The 18546-nt window shown below is 33.0% G+C and overlaps 4 protein-coding genes across 4 annotated transcripts; 3 read left to right on the top strand and 1 right to left on the bottom strand.

The window, feature by feature from the left end:
* Window positions 1-218: 218 nt before the first annotated feature.
* Window positions 219-2650, top strand: LOC147800984 (uncharacterized). The gene is made up of 2 exons (XM_087155863.1): window positions 219-844; window positions 934-2650. The coding sequence occupies exons 1-2, from the start codon at window positions 809-811 to the stop codon at window positions 1837-1839; spliced, it is 942 nt and encodes a 313-aa protein (XP_087011989.1). The 5' UTR covers window positions 219-808; the 3' UTR covers window positions 1840-2650.
* LOC147800983 (uncharacterized) lies at window positions 2466-2984 on the top strand. The gene has a single exon (XM_087155712.1). The coding sequence runs from the start codon at window positions 2466-2468 to the stop codon at window positions 2982-2984; it is 519 nt and encodes a 172-aa protein (XP_087011838.1).
* Window positions 2985-4226: 1242 nt separating this feature from the next.
* LOC147800982 (uncharacterized protein F54H12.2-like) lies at window positions 4227-5658 on the top strand. Its single transcript, XM_087155711.1, has 2 exons — window positions 4227-5417; window positions 5626-5658. The coding sequence occupies exons 1-2, from the start codon at window positions 4227-4229 to the stop codon at window positions 5656-5658; spliced, it is 1224 nt and encodes a 407-aa protein (XP_087011837.1).
* A 2993-nt stretch (window positions 5659-8651) lies between these two features.
* Window positions 8652-13149, bottom strand: LOC122273656 (uncharacterized). Its single transcript, XM_043057686.3, has 2 exons — window positions 11407-13149; window positions 8652-10700 (listed from the first exon to the last, which is right to left on the bottom strand). The coding sequence occupies exons 1-2, from the start codon at window positions 13147-13149 to the stop codon at window positions 8652-8654; spliced, it is 3792 nt and encodes a 1263-aa protein (XP_042913620.3).
* Between the last annotated feature and the right edge of the window lie 5397 nt (window positions 13150-18546).

The raw sequence follows: 18546 nt of genomic DNA, 5'->3' as shown, positions 1-18546 counted from the left end.
GTAAAGATATGAAAGAGTAACACTAATGACTAATTAATTCTTCTGAAATAAAATAGTCCTGGCAATAGTTTAAAAAAACCATATCAAATACTTCGTCTGTTCTCTTAAACGCTCACTTACATTATTAAAATAAAACTATCATAACTCATCAGAATTTTTGACTTTTTTTCACTATTACCAAGACAAAAAAATTAAAAATATGACTGAATAACAGTAGTTGGATAAAGAGAGTACGGCGACCGGGATCCGGGGGATCCGAGGGGATCCCGCGGGTGTACTTTTGAAGGGGGTTGGGGGTGATCCATCAAATGTGACAGCTACTATAGTTGAGGGTGTTTGTTTTTTTTCTTCATAATTATTTTTTTTTAATCTTTATTTTGTAATTAAATCTTTTTAATTGATTTTTATTAACTATGAATATTAATTTAATTATAAATTTATTTTTAACCGAATTATGGAAAAAAAGAAAATGATTCATGGGAAAAAAGCGCAATGGCATACACATGCAAGATCATGTTTAAACACGATAACGCAAAAACTGATCATGTTAATGACTCATAAAATGGTGAAATGCAAAGCGCTTCAAGCTTACTCATTTCACCACTAGGGGCTCTGATGCAGATCTGTGATCAACCAATCAGAAAGGAGTATTTCAATGACATCACTATTTTTTCAACCTATGAGCGTATAACTTTCAAGAACCAATCAGAAATGAGAGAAAATAGTATAAAAGTATATGTTCTTACCCAAATCGTCATTTATAATTTGGTTTCTGCCTTAGTACCTTTTAAATATTCGTAACGAAGGAATGGCTAACATGAAGCGAAAAGCTGATCATAGCGAAGTAAGTATCTTTTAATTTTTTTTATTTTAGAATATGCATATATTTCTATACTATTTTATAATCTCATAAATGTTTTTGATTTTTTTTAGAACAATCAAGGATCTTTCCACGAAAGCAGTATTCCTTCCAATATGTTTATTTTAGTAGAAGATGTCTTTATTTCCACTACTATTTACCGTGATCGAATTCTGGTTAATGTGAGACGATATAAGAAACATGGAGAAAAGTACTATCCATCGAAAGAGGGGGTGACTCTAACACCTTACCAGTTCATCCACTTGGTCAACAGCTCATTTCTCAGAGAAAAGTTGACAGAAAAGAAGAAAGATCATCCGTTATACGAGTATTTCCCCAACTTACCACGTCTAGTCGATCCAGTGACCGTTCATTCTGATAAAAGTGTCGGTATTCAAGACAAGGAGAAGTGCTACAATATAGTGATGATTGAATTTGATGAAGCAGTCCTCCTCAAGAAAATTACTACTTGCCGAAATGGAAATACCTACACGAAATGCATATCTTTGAATGATGACCAATGGGACAAAATATTTTCCCTTGGAGATTTTCTACTAGATAATCTATTTCATTTAAAGTATAACCAACTGGACTTTAGGAAAATGTTTGAAGATCTATTAAAACATCCAGCACCATCAACAGCTCCTGAAGACGATGGGACTATCACCAAAGTGTTAAGACACCTCCTGAAGACTGAAATTTACAAATTGCTAGCATATCAAACAGGCTTATTGAATCCTATGGAAGTAAGCCCTTCAGAACTTTCAAGTAATACTCGAGTCCTGTTTTGTGAATCTGCTTTGAACTTAAAGCCTCATATGTTTGTCAAAAGTTTTTATAATACTGTTAAAAATGAAATGCGTCATCCTGTCTCACAAGAAAATCTGTTAAATTTTGTAACTGCTCGTTTTCTCGACACTATTGATCTTGTTGAAATACTTCAAATTGCTAAAACTGACTTTTGTACCAGTTTTAATTGAATAAATAGTTTAAGATTTCCTTTATAACTTGGTATCTTTTTTTTTTATAAATAACAGTGATCATCTAATGTTTTACCCATTTACTCGTTAGACTTTGTTCAGATAGCATGCAATCATTTTATAAAGATCCTAAGCAACCAGCTAGTTTTGGGGGTGCGGATGCAATACATCGCGCACTCAAAGGAAAAGAGAATGCAAATACCGTTAAGAAGTGGCTGTCTTTTAAAGATTCTTATACACTGCATAAACCTGTTAGACGCAAATTTCAACGGAATCGTGTTTTGATGAGTGATATGAACAGGCAATTTCAAGTCGATTTAGTCGACATGCAATCTCTTTCTAAATTCAATAAAGGGTATAAATACTTATTAACGTGCATTGACGTTTTCGCAAAGTATGCTTGGGCCATACCGCTAAAAGATAAAACGGGAAAAAATGTAAAAGTAGCCTTAGAATCTATTTTTAAGGAACGAAAGCCTGAATTACTTCAATCGGATGATGGAACAGAGTTCAAAAATAAAACAGTTCAACATTATTTGAAAAGCATGCAGATTAAATTTTTTACAACAAATAATTCTACGAAATCAAGTATTGTGGAGAGATTTAATAGAACATTGAAAACGAAGATGTGGAAATATTTCACAGAATTCAATACTAAAAATTACATCGATGTGATTGATCAATTAATATGGAGTTACAATCACACTCGACATAGCAGTATTAAAATGGAACCAGCTTCCGTTAATAAAAGCAATACCAGTGAGGTCTTGGAAAATTTGTATGGAGATTTGAAGACATTAAAACGCAATCCACCTGTTTTCAAAGTTGGAGATACAGTACGAATCAGCAGACTGAAAGGTCATTTTGAAAAAGGATACGAACACAACTGGAGTCGTGAAATATTCACTATTCATGAAATTATTCCTCGAATTCCTGTTGTTTATAGATTAAAAGACTTACAAGGTGAAGAGATCAAAGGTACTTTTTATAAAGAAGAATTGCAAAAGGTAGTAGACTCTGGCTTCTATCCGGTAGAAAAAGTGATCAAAAAGAGAAGGAAGGGAGGAAGCACAGAATATTTCGTGAAATTTTTAGGCTATCCTGAAAAGTTTAATGCCTGGGTGAGTGATATTCAAAAAGTATAAATAGTGAAACTTAACCTCTGAAGGCTCATTCTCGAAAATGTCTTTCTACGTGACGTTACCTTCTGATAGCTCCATGCAGTTTTTTCCTAACAACAAAATCTCTCATTTTAAGACGCAGTTACCGATACCAGTTAATCTAAACGGTGAATGGGAAGTAGGCCTATCTGAAATCATCTATCCCCATTCTTGGCTGAACGTAAATGAAAGTAACAATTATTTTCAATACAAGATAAGTAATGGTAATATCGTATCGACTGTAAAGCAAACAATTGATGTGGGGTGTTATGAATCAATGTTCGATATTGTATCAGCTATACAACTTGCTTTACCTAAAAATCCTAGCCGGTTTACAATAAGTTACAATAAAGCTACGAAACGAGTAAAAATTAACGTCGTTCAAGGTTGCAGTCTTTATTTAGAAAAGCTAGGTGAATTGTTAGGATTTCGACGCGATGCAGTGATTACGGGTAACCAGAAAAGCGAATTTGTGGCTGACGCGTGGTCTAATTTTTCAGTTTTCTATGTGTACACAGATCTTATTTCACCCCAAATTGTCGGAGATACACAAGCTCCTCTACTGCGGATGGTTCGAATAAAAGGACATGACGGTGAAACAATCAGTCAGTATTATGATAGACCTCAATACTTACCTTTGATGAGGCACTCCTTTCAAACTATTCAAATGGAGCTTAGATTGAATTCAGGTAATTTCGTACCTTTTGAAAGTGGTAAAGTGATCATAGTTTTACATTTCCGCATGAAGCAAATACTATAAATAGTACGATGCATTTTTGAAACATTCATTTGAAGAGAAGACGTCAAGATGAGTGTACCGTACGTTTGTTGTACTAAAAAATTCGAAGAACATTATGCGAGTCAAATTGGCTCGGGTTTGCCCTATTATAAAGGTATTAATTTCCAAAAAGGCTATGGACTTGGAGGTATATTTCGACGATTATTTAGAGCAGCACTACCCTTTTTAGTAAAAGGTGGTAAAACTATTGGAAAAGAAGTTTTAAAAACTGGAACCCGTGTTGCATCTGATGTATTGTCTGGAGAAAACTTTGAGGAAGCTGTAAAAACAAGAGCGAAAGAGAGTGGAAAAAATTTAGCTCGAAAAGCTATTGATAAAGTACAATCGATGGTGGGAAAAGGACAGTATAAAAGGAAGCGTAAGAAGCAGAAAAGAATCATTTCATCTAAAGCTCGCAAAGTGAGAGGACGTGATATTTTTGATCCATAATGGCATTTCTATTGAAAGATTCTCCCGAATGTGTGAAATCTGAATTGGAGTTGTTTAACTTACCTAGTACTCAAACTGTTATTCAAGATGGTCAGTGGATACAGTTTCATCCACTTTCCAATGTGTTTGACAATGCACCTGTAGAGTTTCATGTTTCAGGAAGTGCTGAAGATTACATAGATCTCAGCCAAACTCAATTGTTTGTGAAAGCAAAAATTGTAAAAAGTGATAATACTCTCATCACTAAAGATGATACTATTGGACCTGTAAATTTATTTCTTCATTCATTATTTTCTCAAGTTGATATTTCACTGAATGATCGTATTGTATCCAATTCAAGTAATACTTATCCTTATCGAGCCTATATAGAAACTCTCCTCAACCATGGATACGATAGCAAAACTTCTCAATTAACAGCTGAATTATTTTACAAAGATTCTGATGATGGCTTGAAGAAAAGAACTGCTTTTGTCAAAGAAAGTGCTACAGTGGATATGATTGGATGTATACATTCCGATTTATTTCACCAAGAGCGTCTGTTACTCAATTTGGTGGATGTGAAAATAAAATTGATACGAAGTAAGCCAGAATTTTGTTTACAAGGATCTGAAGGATTTAAAGTAGTATTAGATCATGTGTCTTTGTTTATCCGAAAAGTTCGTGTGAATCCAGGAGTGTTACTTGGTCATGCTAAAGCACTCGAGAAAACAAGTGCAAAATACCCCATTAATCGAGTACAATGCAAAGTGTATTCGATTCCTAAGGGAAGTATGTCTTTTATCCAAGATAACGTATTTTCAGGTCCTATGCCGAAAAAAGTTATAATAGGTTGTGTGGATAATGAAGCTTTTCATGGAACATTTTCAAAATCTCCCTATGATTTTACACACTTCGATTTAAATTTTATTGGAGTGTATATAGATGGACAACCTGTACCTCACAATCCATTGGAACTAGATTTTGCAAAAAGTCAATACATTCGTGCCTATCAAACTCTATTTGTGGGTACGGAACGAATGGGTCAAGATAAAGGAATATTTATTTCGAGAGAAGAATACGTGAAAGGAAATACTTTATTTGGATTTGATCTCTCCCCCGATTTATGTTCTGGAGAGCATTTAAATCTAATCAAACACAGCAACTTACGATTAGAACTGAAATTCAGCAAATCATTAGAGCAGACTGTGTGTGTAATTATTTTTGCCGAATTTGAAAATTTAATAGAAATTAACAAGTCAAGAAATATTTTATACGATTTCGGAAATTAAAGAATGGATGGATTACAAATATTTCATATTTTATCACGAGAGAAGATAACATCACCTTACTTTCAAGGAGTATTTTCAAGAGATACGATTCCTAATCTACAAGAAAATACATGTGCTATCATGAATTCAGATGACTCATCCCAACCAGGATCTCACTGGCTAGCATTATTTGTGAATGATAAAAAGGAATTAGAGTTTTATGACTCCTATGGAAGACCTCCCGAATTTTATAATATGAATACCTCTTCCTATTCAAATGTACAATGGAATTCCAAAGTTTTTCAATCATCTACGTCCAATGTATGCGGACAATATTGTATTTACTTTTTATTCAAGCGATGTCAAGATTATTCTATGTATTATATTTTAAATCGATTGCATATCAATGATTTTTTGATGTTTCAATTTGTAAAGAAACGATACGGTGTAAGATTTGTTTTTAAAAAATAAAAATATTTAAACTAAATAATTTGTGTCTTTCTTGTTTCTTTTAAGAAGATTTATACAAAATTTCTTGAAACTTTTATAGCTTAAATTATTATTTAAATGAGAAAAAAATTATTTTTAAAATGTTTCAATACAAAAAATTTTTTTCATAAATTTAATTTTCTAAATTTATTTTTTACATAAAATTTTTTTTTCAGAAATTTTCCTTTCCAAACTATTTTATTTTTAGAAATTACTGTTTTAAAAAATTTTCTGCTTAGGAAGAAATATTTTTTACAAATTTTATTTTTTAAAATTTTTTTACTCTAGATTAAAATTATTTTGTAAAGTTTATTTTTAAATTTTTTTTTTATTAAAGAAAAAAAATAATTATTATTTTTAAAAAAAAAGCATTTATTATTTTTTACTTTTCCGTTAATTTTACCAAGTTAAAATATTTATACCTGAAAAAAAAGTATCAATAAAGACGAAAATTTAAGTACATAAAATAGCATTTATTTCAAAGTTTTAACCATGCATTTCTGCGAGCATACATTACTCGTTTTTTTACAATTTTGTTTTCTTTATACAATTTTTTATTTACATCCAAATGTTTTGGTAATTTAACATCATTCAAAGCACTTAAAAATACATGTCTTCCTTCAGGAGCTGATTTCTGATTTCTGAAAAAGTCATTGAGGAGATTTACTATGTTACTTCCAGGAACAGTTACATCTTTATAAATGATTTCGCCTTTATTATTCCAAAGGAGAGATTTTTGATTTTTCAAAAACTTGTACATATCTTTGGCATTTTCTTGAAATCTAGTCGGAACTGCACTAAGGATTCTTTCTTCCAGATCTCCTGTTTCATTTTTTATTTGCAGGGGTTCTTCTTTCGCTGGTTCTGTTGTTGGAATTTCTGTTTGACGTGACTCAAATTCTTCTATATTAGGCTTCTGAATTGAAAAATGTGTATATTTTTGTAACGCTTGTAAATACAAAGTCACTTTTTCTTCATCTGATAACTTTTTGTTTTGAAGAATATTTTTCATCAGTTGATCCAGTTCAGATAGATGTTCTGCTACTTGCATTCTATCTTCTGGAACTAGCACAAATTTCTTACTATACTCCATGAATTAAAGAACTGATGACAGAAATAGCTGCAGGCAGTAAAATGGATAGGAATCCCTCTCCTTTTTGAATAAGAATTTTTTTCTTCTTGTATAATGGTGTTTTCTTGTTCGCAAGTTTTCTTAAACTTTCTTTGTGGGGAGATAAACGGGTTTTTTGAGTTCTTGTAAGGGGTATATTACCACAAAGAGCATTCAAAACACACTCGCACAAGGTTTTAATCTCGCTCTTTGAACACTTTTTTATAAGTGATTTGCAATGTTTAGATTTTGAGATCAATTTTATGAGCTCTAAAGTTCGTACATCACACGCAGACATCTCGCTTTCAAATGATTTCTGTTGTCAGATGTCGAAGCTTTTTATAACTCTTCTTTGAGAAAACGAGCAAATAATTTTGCTTTTACGACGGCACAATGCTTAAAGTCAGGTGAATGTGCGGGACAGGAAGAAAAGGATGGCATTAAATCATCTATTTTAGGGCAGCCAAGATCTTCTAAATCATAGCACACTCTTCCAGATAGAAATTCCAAAAACTTTTTTTTCTCGAGTCCTTTCACATAAATGTATGAAAACATATCAAACAAAAATGTTAGAATGGTACGAAGTTTGATGTAAGGCTCCAGTCCTTGATTCCAGTCGATTCGATGAATATTTCGTGTTATCCAATTGTATTGCATTTTCTTACGGGCTGATAGTTCTTCGAAAGGGTACGGTGGTTGGAAGGTGCATAGTCCCGAGATAGAACTACCTTCTACGGCTTGAAATGCGAGTTCTTTGATGATGTAGCTTCCTGATGGGAGTGGAAAACCTTCAAAATCAATTACCACGGCAGACATCTTATTGGCTAAGAATTCGCAGTCGAAATGAAGTTAACGAGGCTGGTACACATAATAAGTATCTCCAGGAAACATTCCAGTGCGCATGCGCAAGGATTCATCTGTATCACATTTCAAGTCTATGAGTAAATATCCAAAAGGTTTCGATGTGGCATCTGCATAGCATTCTTGAAAAAATTTAACTTTTCGAGGGTACAATTGACGTCCTAAATGTGTAATTTGCGATTCGTCTCTTCGATTCTTGAATAATACAAGATAATGAGCATTTAAGGATATTTCTCTCATTTCCTTTCCTTTATGAAAAATGTTCTGGACCACAAAGATGATACTTAAAGATTTATGGTGGGAAAACTTTGTAAATAGTTTTGTTAATTGTGGATCATTTCCCAATTCACTCATGAGATCATCAATCACAATTAATGCATTTGAATATTGATTCAAATCAGATGGAAGTCCTTCATGAAAAATAACATTAGGCATCTCATCGTACAGTTTTTGATAAACACCATAACACCACACTATAGATTTTGGGAAAGGCTGTAACATTTTGTTTTCAATCACTTTCTTGGAGAAATAGCTTTTGCCACTACCAGTTGGACCTGCCAGGACGGCTGTAAAGGGATGCTTCAACCTCAAAACGTCCATGATGAATGAAATTATATAATTTTTTCAAAGCTATTTATAGTTTTTCTAGTCTTACTTATTCCATTTATTTTATCTTTTTTTTTTTAAATTTCTATTTTTAATTCCATTTTTTTTTATTATGAGCTATTCTGCAATGAATAATGTCCAAATGGAACGGTGCTGATTCTGTCTTCCAAGACGTGTCTTTTCTGATCGTGAGGAGACAGTGCCAACTTATTAGAAGTAATCGAGAAGACTTCATGACTCTTTGAACGTATGAGATTCATCGAAGTTATGAGCTCCCGGTGTTCAAATAGACACTGTCTATAATCCTCGAAATCAATTTTCCGATCAATGGCTGTCTTCTTAACTCCTTTCAGTTTCTTTGTCACCTGGGCACCAACTGTATATGCATACATCTTAGACCTCAGGCCGATAAATTCCGTCATAATCTCCCCCTTGGTTTCATCTTTCATCTTTCCAAGAACCTTCTTGTTTATCAAGGGGAAGCCGTAGACATTGTTTGTAGGATAGTCTGAAGTGTCGTAGAGCTCCAAGTTTTCCCTCATGTCCGCATACACATCTGGAGTGGTGATGTTATAGATGAAGCTGTCGGTATCGGTGTACAGAAGTTTAAGAAGTCCTCCATATCTTGGTAACATCTTGGAGAAGTGGAAATCATACATTAATGTTTTGGAAACATCGAGTATAACCATTCCGATGGCAATTGGCTTGTTAAAGGTTAGGGTTGTCCGCCTCATGTGGAACGCTACGAGATCTTCAGAAAAAATGGTGCGATCCTGGAAGTTTGATCGGGCGATGAGTTTTTCCGCCTTTTTCGCATTTCCACAAAGTTTCACATCCACTCTACGCCTGATGTTCTCCATGGTTTTTCCGAACACTGCGTTGTTCATCAATTTGAAGAAATTTTTTTCGAAATCGTTGGTTGCAGCTGTTCGGAGGGTGGTATTTAAATCGATGTATGATTTCAACCATGGAGACTGTGTAAATTGGAGGATCCTGTGTATCTTAATGAGTTTAAGACCGTGCTGGATATAGAGTTGAAGATTCCGGTAATACAGCACGTACCTCTCTTTGTTGTTCAAGGTGGTCAGGAGCCTCTTTTCTTTACAGCCAGGTGGTATGGCAGTCTCAGGCGCGAGTGGTAGATCCACGTGAGCATCATGGATGGAGGTCGGATATTCTAAGTCAACTTCCAGGATGTATCCAACTGAGCTGTCGAGTGGAGTCCCCAACACATCCATAGCAGGATCAATCCATTGAAAATCCTTAAGAGGAAGGTACTGAGATTGAGCCCAGCCATACAAATTATTGGCGTCTAGATACAGGAGATAATTTGATGGTAGAGCTTTATTGTAATCCTCCCCTATAGAAGGATTGTTGGCTCTCGCGTGTCGGTGAGAGCACTGAGAAATCCCACCACGGATACCACTCTCCACAAACAGATGTATATCATAATCCATTAACAGCTCCAGTTGGACTTCAGTCTTCTTCAGCATAGCGTCCCATGACAGTCCTGGTGCCGTGTAATACCAAGCGGGGTCCAGCCCATAAGTCTTCATGCAGACATCTCTGAAATTTTCAAAGATGTCCGCAAGCAGCAACACATCTGACTTAACGTACAAGTCAGCATACTCTCCGAGAGTGTTCAGCTCAAAAGCATTCCACACTCTTTGAGCATGCTCGTAGTCAGCTGTAGTGATGCCGATCTCATTCAGGCGATTATAAAAGGCATCTTGAGGAGGTAATGAAGTCTCATTGAACTTAGCCGGATGGCTGATGTAGTCATAGGGGTACACCCCCTTTCGCAGTAGTAGAGGCACTTGAGACAGTTGAAAATATCTCCGGATGAGTCTGAACTGGTCTTCCGATAAGTTCTGGGCGAGTTTGTCCAGGCTGCTGGCCATGAATCGGAAAGAGTCCAAAAATCGAAGACTAAGTCGGTTTCCCACTTGCTTTGAGAAGGAGATGTACTTCTCCGTGTTCTCTGGTATGACAGTAATATCCCCATCGTCTCCGCCTAATTCCTTAATGAAGAGATGACTGTCGTACCCGGACAAGTTGTGAAAAATCACCGGGATGAAGTTAGGTGTCCTTGCCTTCAAGTTGCATGTATTGCAGGATATACCGCGAAGTTGTTTGGTTTGATGGTCATGGTCTCTCACCTAAAAAAAGAATAAACAACTTTGGAAAAAGAAATAACTAGCAGTTTTATAACTAAATAAAAGGTTTTTCCCATATGAGTTAAAATTTATATGTAAATTTTTGTTAGTCTTTAAACTCCACGTTTAAGAGTAAAAACATTTATACTTTTATTGTAAATAGGATATGAAATATTTAGAATGAGTAATCGAAACTTAGAAGCTCAATTCAGAAAAAATCACTGAAATGTTTAAAAAAAAATGCTTCAAATTTGTGAATTTTTTTTTAATTAAATAAACAATTCTAGTATTGATACTAAGTTAATTTTTTCATTAGATAATTTTTAAGTTAACATAATATTTTAAAAACTAAATATAGCACTCTCATGTTACGATATTTTAACACTCAGTAAAAATGTTTTCGAACAAAGTGTATAAAAAAGGAAATATACTTTTAAAAATAATTGATTTATACAGTAAATATAACTCTTTGATATTAAGATATTCTAATACTACTACAAATTTTTTTTTTCTAAAAAGATTAAATTTTTTGTAAGACATTTAAAAACAAATGATTTAACTTCTAAACTTTTATTTTAATCAAATTTTTCGTGAGGAAAATATTAAAAAATAATGATATATTTATGATAATATTTAATATAATATTTTAAGAATTAATGCGAGTAAAAAAAAAAAAAAAAAAAAAAAAAAAAAAAAAAAAAACACTTACCTTGTAATTATTCGTGGAGAACTTTTCCTTACACATATAGCAATTTGTAGCAGTATCGAAAACTCGCTGTTGCTCTTCGGTCAATGGGTCCATAGGTAGAGGATGCTTGTAGATGCGGTGAATATCTTCAGCCTCCAATTTCATTCTTTCCATAAAAACTTTCTCGGCATTAGGACCCCGATAGATAAAAGGTTCCTTGTATGGACCCGTCGTCGAGGCTATGTAGTAGCAGAAGCTGATGGGCTCGTGTTTTTGATATGCCTCACTGTAAGAACCTTTGGAGTTGGGTTGGCAGGTGTCTAAAGGCCTGGTGAGACACTCGAAGTCGGCATAGATGACGGATGGGACTGGATGTGTATGCTTGATATTTTTAAATGATAACCATTTATCCTCGGGCATCTGTACGCGGACAGCTTCGTGCTGGCTGCAGCTGAGTTTATGACGCTGGAGCACTGGTTCTGTTTGAAAAAATTGTAAACAGCGGCGGCAGATGAGTTGCTTTCCATTGTGTTTCGAATACTGCTTGGAGAGAAGCCGAGACAGATCTTTAATCCAAGCATAGTGAGAGAATGAAGTATTGGTGAGGTAGATCAGGTCGACATGGCGAGTTTGCTCTGCCTCCGTAATCAATCGAGGATATATTTTATTCTCCTCAGTTATCCCGTACACATTGATGGAAATGTTATTTAGCTTCTCGAATTTGTAGATATCCTGAAGTTTCACAGGAAACTCAATTCCAGTGAAATCGAGAGTGGGGATGTAAGCTTCATAATGATGACATCGAGAAGCACGTTGTTGGTGATCCTGAATGGGATGGAGAGCAGAGAGTACAGCCCACATGAAACAGCGATTGTCTTTGTTCTCCACGTTAATGATGGCTTGCTTCCTCTTGATAGAAGGTGGGAGATCGATGTAAGAAGAGCCACGTAGTGGGCTGTACTTGTTTATCCATATTTCCAAGTTGGCGATTTCCTCGAGGACCCATCCGGAATCCTTGCCTTCAAAATCATCTGCTTCCGCTAGTATTTTGTCCACCTTTGCTCCATAGACTTCATTTAGATCGGTGGCAGTCAAGATGACCACATTTTTGGTCTTAAAGTTCTTGACTTCGCTGACTATACCGTTAGGAGCTACTTTACGGTAACGACACAGGAGTCGGCAGTTCACTTTCAGTTCATAGTCAACGAGGTGGAAGGATACGATGCGGACAAAGTCTTCTCGTTTTAGCTCGAGAAATGTCCGCAAGTCCTTGATGTGGTCGTCATTGGGAAGGTGAATATTTTTCACTCTCCCTTCGAAAGCTGAGAGAGGATCGGAGACCGAAGTGGCAGCAGCGTAAGAGGTAGTTGGACCAGCAGTCTGTTGAATAGGACTGGTATCCAAGCGAGAAGTAGATGCAGCAGCAAGGATGTCAAGCCGAGGTTGCTTGGAAGTAGGCAATGGGGTGGTAGCAGCCTTGCGTTTGTGAGCATTGAGGTGGCATTTCAGTTTATCCGTCCTGGCGAAGGTCTTTGAGCAGTCCGGGCATTGGAGGTGTTTATCGCCGTGCATGGAACGTTGATGTCGCAGCATATTTCGCCGGGTGGTAAAGCTTTTCGTACATTCAGGGCATGGAACTTTACCTTCATCCGCTTGATCTTGTCTCAACATGTTATCCAAATCTTTACCAGTTATGTCTCCAAAATCACACATGGCAAGCACTTCATCGTTCACAGACAAAGAAGCACTAAATTCTTGACTCATTTTAAAACTTGATAAATTTACAAGTAATAATAAAATAAACTACTAACGAAACTTTTAAATAAAAAGTCAAACAACTATAAACTTCTCCGTAACAACTAGCAAAACTTTTAAATAAAAAGTTAAACAACTAACAAAAACTTTAACAACGATGACAAATAAAAATTTAACAAAAAAAAAATCTAACGTAATAACAAAGAGAGAACAAACTAAGTTTAGAAAAGCGCCCTGAGAGAGGTAATCCTACAATCAGAATAAGGTCTCTGGGCAAACGCATCTGATTTTAAACTGTAGTCGACTACCCAGAATGCATTGCGAACGGCTATGTAATGCTTGTTCTGATTGGTTAAAAATGATATCATCATTTTAGTTCTGTAAAATTTATTCTGATAGGCAGAAAATGACGGCATGATTTTCTGACTCCACCCCCATGGAATATTCTAGAATGATCTAATGAAACAAGACCGAACAAGAAGTGAGCGAAACATTTCAATATGCATCATCTTTCTAGACCACACAGAAGTGATGCATGCCTTATCTTGAAGACGCGTACTTTATATTCATGTTGAATCCTGGTTGTATGACGTCACGCATTCCTGTTTTGATTGAATCGAAGAAATGACATCACCCTGCGGAAACATGTCTTATCTTGCTTTCAAGTTTTATCTTACAGTTTCAAGTTTTTTACCTGATTCATGTTCAATCCTGATAGTATGACATCGGGTTTCATTTTATGTCATTTTTCAAATATCACTCGTATTAGAAAAAAAAATATTAACTCAGAAAACAGTAATTAAAAAATAAAGATTAAAAGCAATAATTAAAAAAAATTAATTAAAAAATAAAGATTAAAAAAAAAAACTCCCTCAACTATAGTAGCTGAGACTATATACCGGCCTTTCTGATTGGTTGATCACAGATCTGCATCAGAGCCCCTAGTGGTGAAATGAGTAAGCTTGAAGCGCTTCGCATTTCACCATTTTATGAGTCATTAACATGATCAGTTTTTGCGTTATCGTGTTTAAACATGATCTTGCATGTGTATGTCATTGCGCTTTTTTCCCATGAATCATTTTCTTTTTTTCCATAATTCGGTTAAAAATAAATTTATAATTAAATTAATATTCATAGTTAATAAAAATCAATTAAAAAGATTTAATTACAAAATAAAGATTAAAAAAAAAATAATTATGAAGAAAAAAAAAAAACACCCTCAACTATAGTAGCTGTCACATTTGATGGATCACCCCCAACCCCCTTCAAAAGTACACCCGCGGGATCCCCTCGGATCCCCCGGATCCCGGTCGCCGTACTCTCTTTATCCAACTACTAATAACACTATTAATTAATTCTTTTAAAATAAACTATTTATGGCAATAGTTTAGAAATATGGTATTATATACCTTTAAGTTAAACATGTACTTAAATTTAAAGATAAAACTTTCAAAACGAATTCGACTATTTAGCTTTTTTACTCTATTACCCAGACAAAAAAATTATTTGAATGATTGATAATTAATTCTAGGACAAATTAATTCTTTTAAAAGATTAATTAATCCTTCTAAATAACTAATTAATTCTTCTAAAATAAATTAGTCATGGTAGTAGTTTAAAAAAGATATCAAATCCTAGGTCCATTTCTTAAACATACACTTAAATTCTAAGGATAAAACTTTCAAAACTCATCAGAATTTTTGACTTACTTACACTGTTTCCTAAAAAAAATTTAAAATATGAGGATAATGTCAAAATTATGAAGAAAGCTAGCTATGAAATGAAAGATATTAAAAAGAAGCAGGATAGAAAAAATTTCGATATAACGAAGAGGATAGTCTGTTTTTAATCCTTGTCATAAAACTTTTACTAAACATATTTTTCGTATTTTTTCCTTATTTTCTATTAATTTATGTCTGAATAAGTAAAAATTATATTGTTTAGCATTTTAATGATTTATGGGCATGAAATATAGCACGAAACACCGGTGTCTTTTTCTGCGATAATGGTAAAATCTTTCAAACTCGGAACTTTTCCAAATACTTTTTTTTTTCAAATTTGCACTTATTTGCAGTTATTTAAATTTTAAGGTTGGTAGATATTTTACTTATATCGCAGTAAAGCTTCACAATGAGCTATTGGCGTCGGTCTGGGAAACATCGCTGAGGATGATCCGAAGACTTGCCATCACAATTTTGATTCTCAAAAGAACGGATGGCTCTTCCGCTCTGACAGCCTAACGACCCGCTCACGAAATTTAACTTTTTACGGTAGAACAGTTTAGCGATGACAGATACCGCACACCCTCGGACCCTAAGTAGGCTGATCAAAGTGATCACCCACCAGCTTACGGACAACAACTAGTGAAGCTTGACTTCGGTGTTCTACTGGGGACCGGGTCCTTAAGATCAGTCTACTGCGGGACATTTTTATATTTTAAGAGGTCACAGTACCCAAAAATTGACCAAAATATCGAGAGAAAAAAAATTATTGGTTATAATGAAACTTCAAACTATTTCAAATGCAATGAAAAAAAATCATATCTCTATCTACATTTTTGAAAAAGTTATGAATGATTTTAGATTGTCCTAATACAGAAACTTGCTCAGCAGACGACAGACTTTAAAGTGTTTTTTTCTCATGGGTGATAATTTTGTGTTTTAATCTTAACTAAATCCCTAAGGAATTTTTTTTATTTTAGATAAAGCTTTGAAGTAAACTTTTTTACCTTAAGTATAATGCACTTATTTAAACTGTGCGTGGAATAAGCATTTTATGGGGTATTACAATTTTTACAGCATGTTATATATACCTAACAAGAATTTTTAACACTTTTTTTTCTACTTTTTTACAAAAAAATCTATAAAAAATATTGTAATTGATATATCAGCAAATGAATGCACAAAATTGTTAAGATGAATATTGTATTTTTTTTTTTTTTTTGAAAACATGTTTAAATAAAAAAGCCTTAGGGATCTGAAAATTTTGAATTTTTTCAAATATTTCTAAAATTTAAAAAAAATTAAACAATTTAATTATTTTTTGAAGATAAATTATTGATTATAAGTTACATGAGCATGTAAAGCATTCACTAAATGAATGATTATAAATTTATTTAAAACAATTGTTGCAAAGGTACTGTGACCCCTTGAAGAAACAGTTATTCATCAATTTAATTTGTTTAATTTTACAAAATCAGTCATTGATAAATTTTTATATATGATTGAAAAAAATAATTAAAACTACTTTTTTTGGAATTTATATTTTAGTACAAATGTAATTCCAATAATCTAACAGATTTTACTACCAACTATAAAACAGTTTTTTTTATAATTTAAGAAATATCAAAATATACTTTTGCTTGAAATTAGAGAGTCAGAAAAAATATATGAATGGGGTACCAGTGTCCATTCTGTGTCAAATGGTTCTAATTTTAAGTTTTAATAGTGACATGAGAATATCAACTCATAATTGTACAATTTATCTCTCTAAATATTTCTTTAATTTATATAGAAGAAAACTGGTTAAAAACTACGTACGATCACATCTTTTTTCAAGGAACAAGAAACATCGTTAATCAGACTTATCTTATTCTCGTATTAAAACCTTCCATACCCATAGCATAACTTTTCCTTTGAAATTTATACTCAATAAATGAAACGGAATTATTGAAAAAAAGAAATAGCATTTTTATTCCAATAAAGTAAGAATTGAAACTTAATTAAGGATCATTATTTAAATTCTAATGAATTTGAAAATCCATGAAAGATCGGTGACTTTTCTCAAATTAAAATTCATTAATTTGATTTAAAGTAAATTAAGTCAAAGAAAAATATTCGTTTTTTTCTTATTTTGAAACACTACTTATTTTAAAACACTAATTTACTATTTCAACTTTTATGTTGAGCTCCTTTTTATGGTTCACATCAAAATCTAGGTAAATGAACTATACAAAACATTTATATTTATTATTATTGATTTAACCAAACAGTTTTCGTATTCGTTCTTTTTGCTCTTTTCTTTTTAAGTTGCGCTTTAAGAACCAAAATGAAAGGGGTTGAACCTTGGTTTAGTTAAGTAGCTGTTAAATTTTTTGTTGTTATTGGCTCGTTGCTCATAGAAACTCAATACAAATAAAATTGTTTTGTCAGCCTCTGAGTGTACGACAAATCCAATAAAAAGGCGTAATACGCCTCTTGTCAATGATAAAGTTAAAGCTGTTGAAATCAATGAATCGGGTCTCAAAACACACATACTTTTGTTATTATCTTTTGAAAGATTGAATCGGCAGATTAGTTTTTTCAACCACAATAACAAGTATTTTTTTTTTTTTTTTGAAAAGAAACTTGAATCGACTTTTTATTATAGTATTTAGAAATCAATCTGGAGTTTTGAGAAAGCTTGTACCATTCCTTTACAAGCTAAAACTACTTTATTTACAGCAATTTCTTCGATTTTTTATCATGTAGTGAAATTGGTTTCATACATGCTCGAATCATAATGGAAGCTTTTCATTTATTTTTACTGCTACTTTTTGTTAGTTATCTTTTACGTTGAATGTATATTTGTTGATTTACGCTATTCATACGCATAATAAGAAAAAAATACCTTAAACAAGTTTTGATCTAATGATCTGATTTTTGCATACTTATACCTTATTTTAAATGTGCTTATTAATAAGTTAACATTTTAAGTTAAAGACTGAAGAAAGAACTTTCCCCGAATTATTATTCTTACTTTTATATTATTCTTACTTATATATTTTTATTATTTTATTCTTATTATAAAATAATTCTTACTTGTATATTTTTCTAGAATTATTCTTACTTATATATTTTTCAGAAGGATTTGAATTTTTGACCCATAAAGTACGGATGTAGCCACAATCGGAAAAATATTGTCCCAATAGATTCGGCTGGAAACCAATCGACAATTATTACTATTTGGCTCAGATGGGACACCAGTGTTCCTGTCAAATTTTTTGACGTTCTAATTAAAAGTAAAAATATATTTAGGTGTTTTTTTCATAAAAACAGTATAATAGTTACTAATTTTTATTAATTAATTATCAAGTAATTAAAAATAACTCAAGTAATCATTTTGTACTAAAATATAAAATCCAAGAAAGTAGTTTAAAAAAAAATATACATATTTAAAAATATATCAATAATTGATTTTGCAAATAAGAGAAAATGATGAATTATTGTTTCTCTTAGATCTAAAAAACTGCATAACTGCAATAATAAAAAAAAATTGTGTTTGGAAGTGAGGTGTCAAGGATTCATGTGTCTTGATCTTCGCTTATCTATTCCTAGTTCATAAACATAAATTATTAAGCTGCTAAATATAATATTTTTCACTTATTTTTACAAAAATTAATACTAAATAATGAAAAAGTATGAAAAG

Source organism: Parasteatoda tepidariorum, chromosome 12 (genome assembly GCF_982258835.1).
Source record: "Parasteatoda tepidariorum strain Cologne lab strain chromosome 12, Ptep-v5.0, whole genome shotgun sequence".
NCBI classification, from domain to species: domain Eukaryota; kingdom Metazoa; phylum Arthropoda; class Arachnida; order Araneae; family Theridiidae; genus Parasteatoda; species Parasteatoda tepidariorum.
The sequence above is the reverse complement of the archived record's forward strand: the minus strand, read 5'-3'. Positions and strand labels throughout refer to the sequence as shown.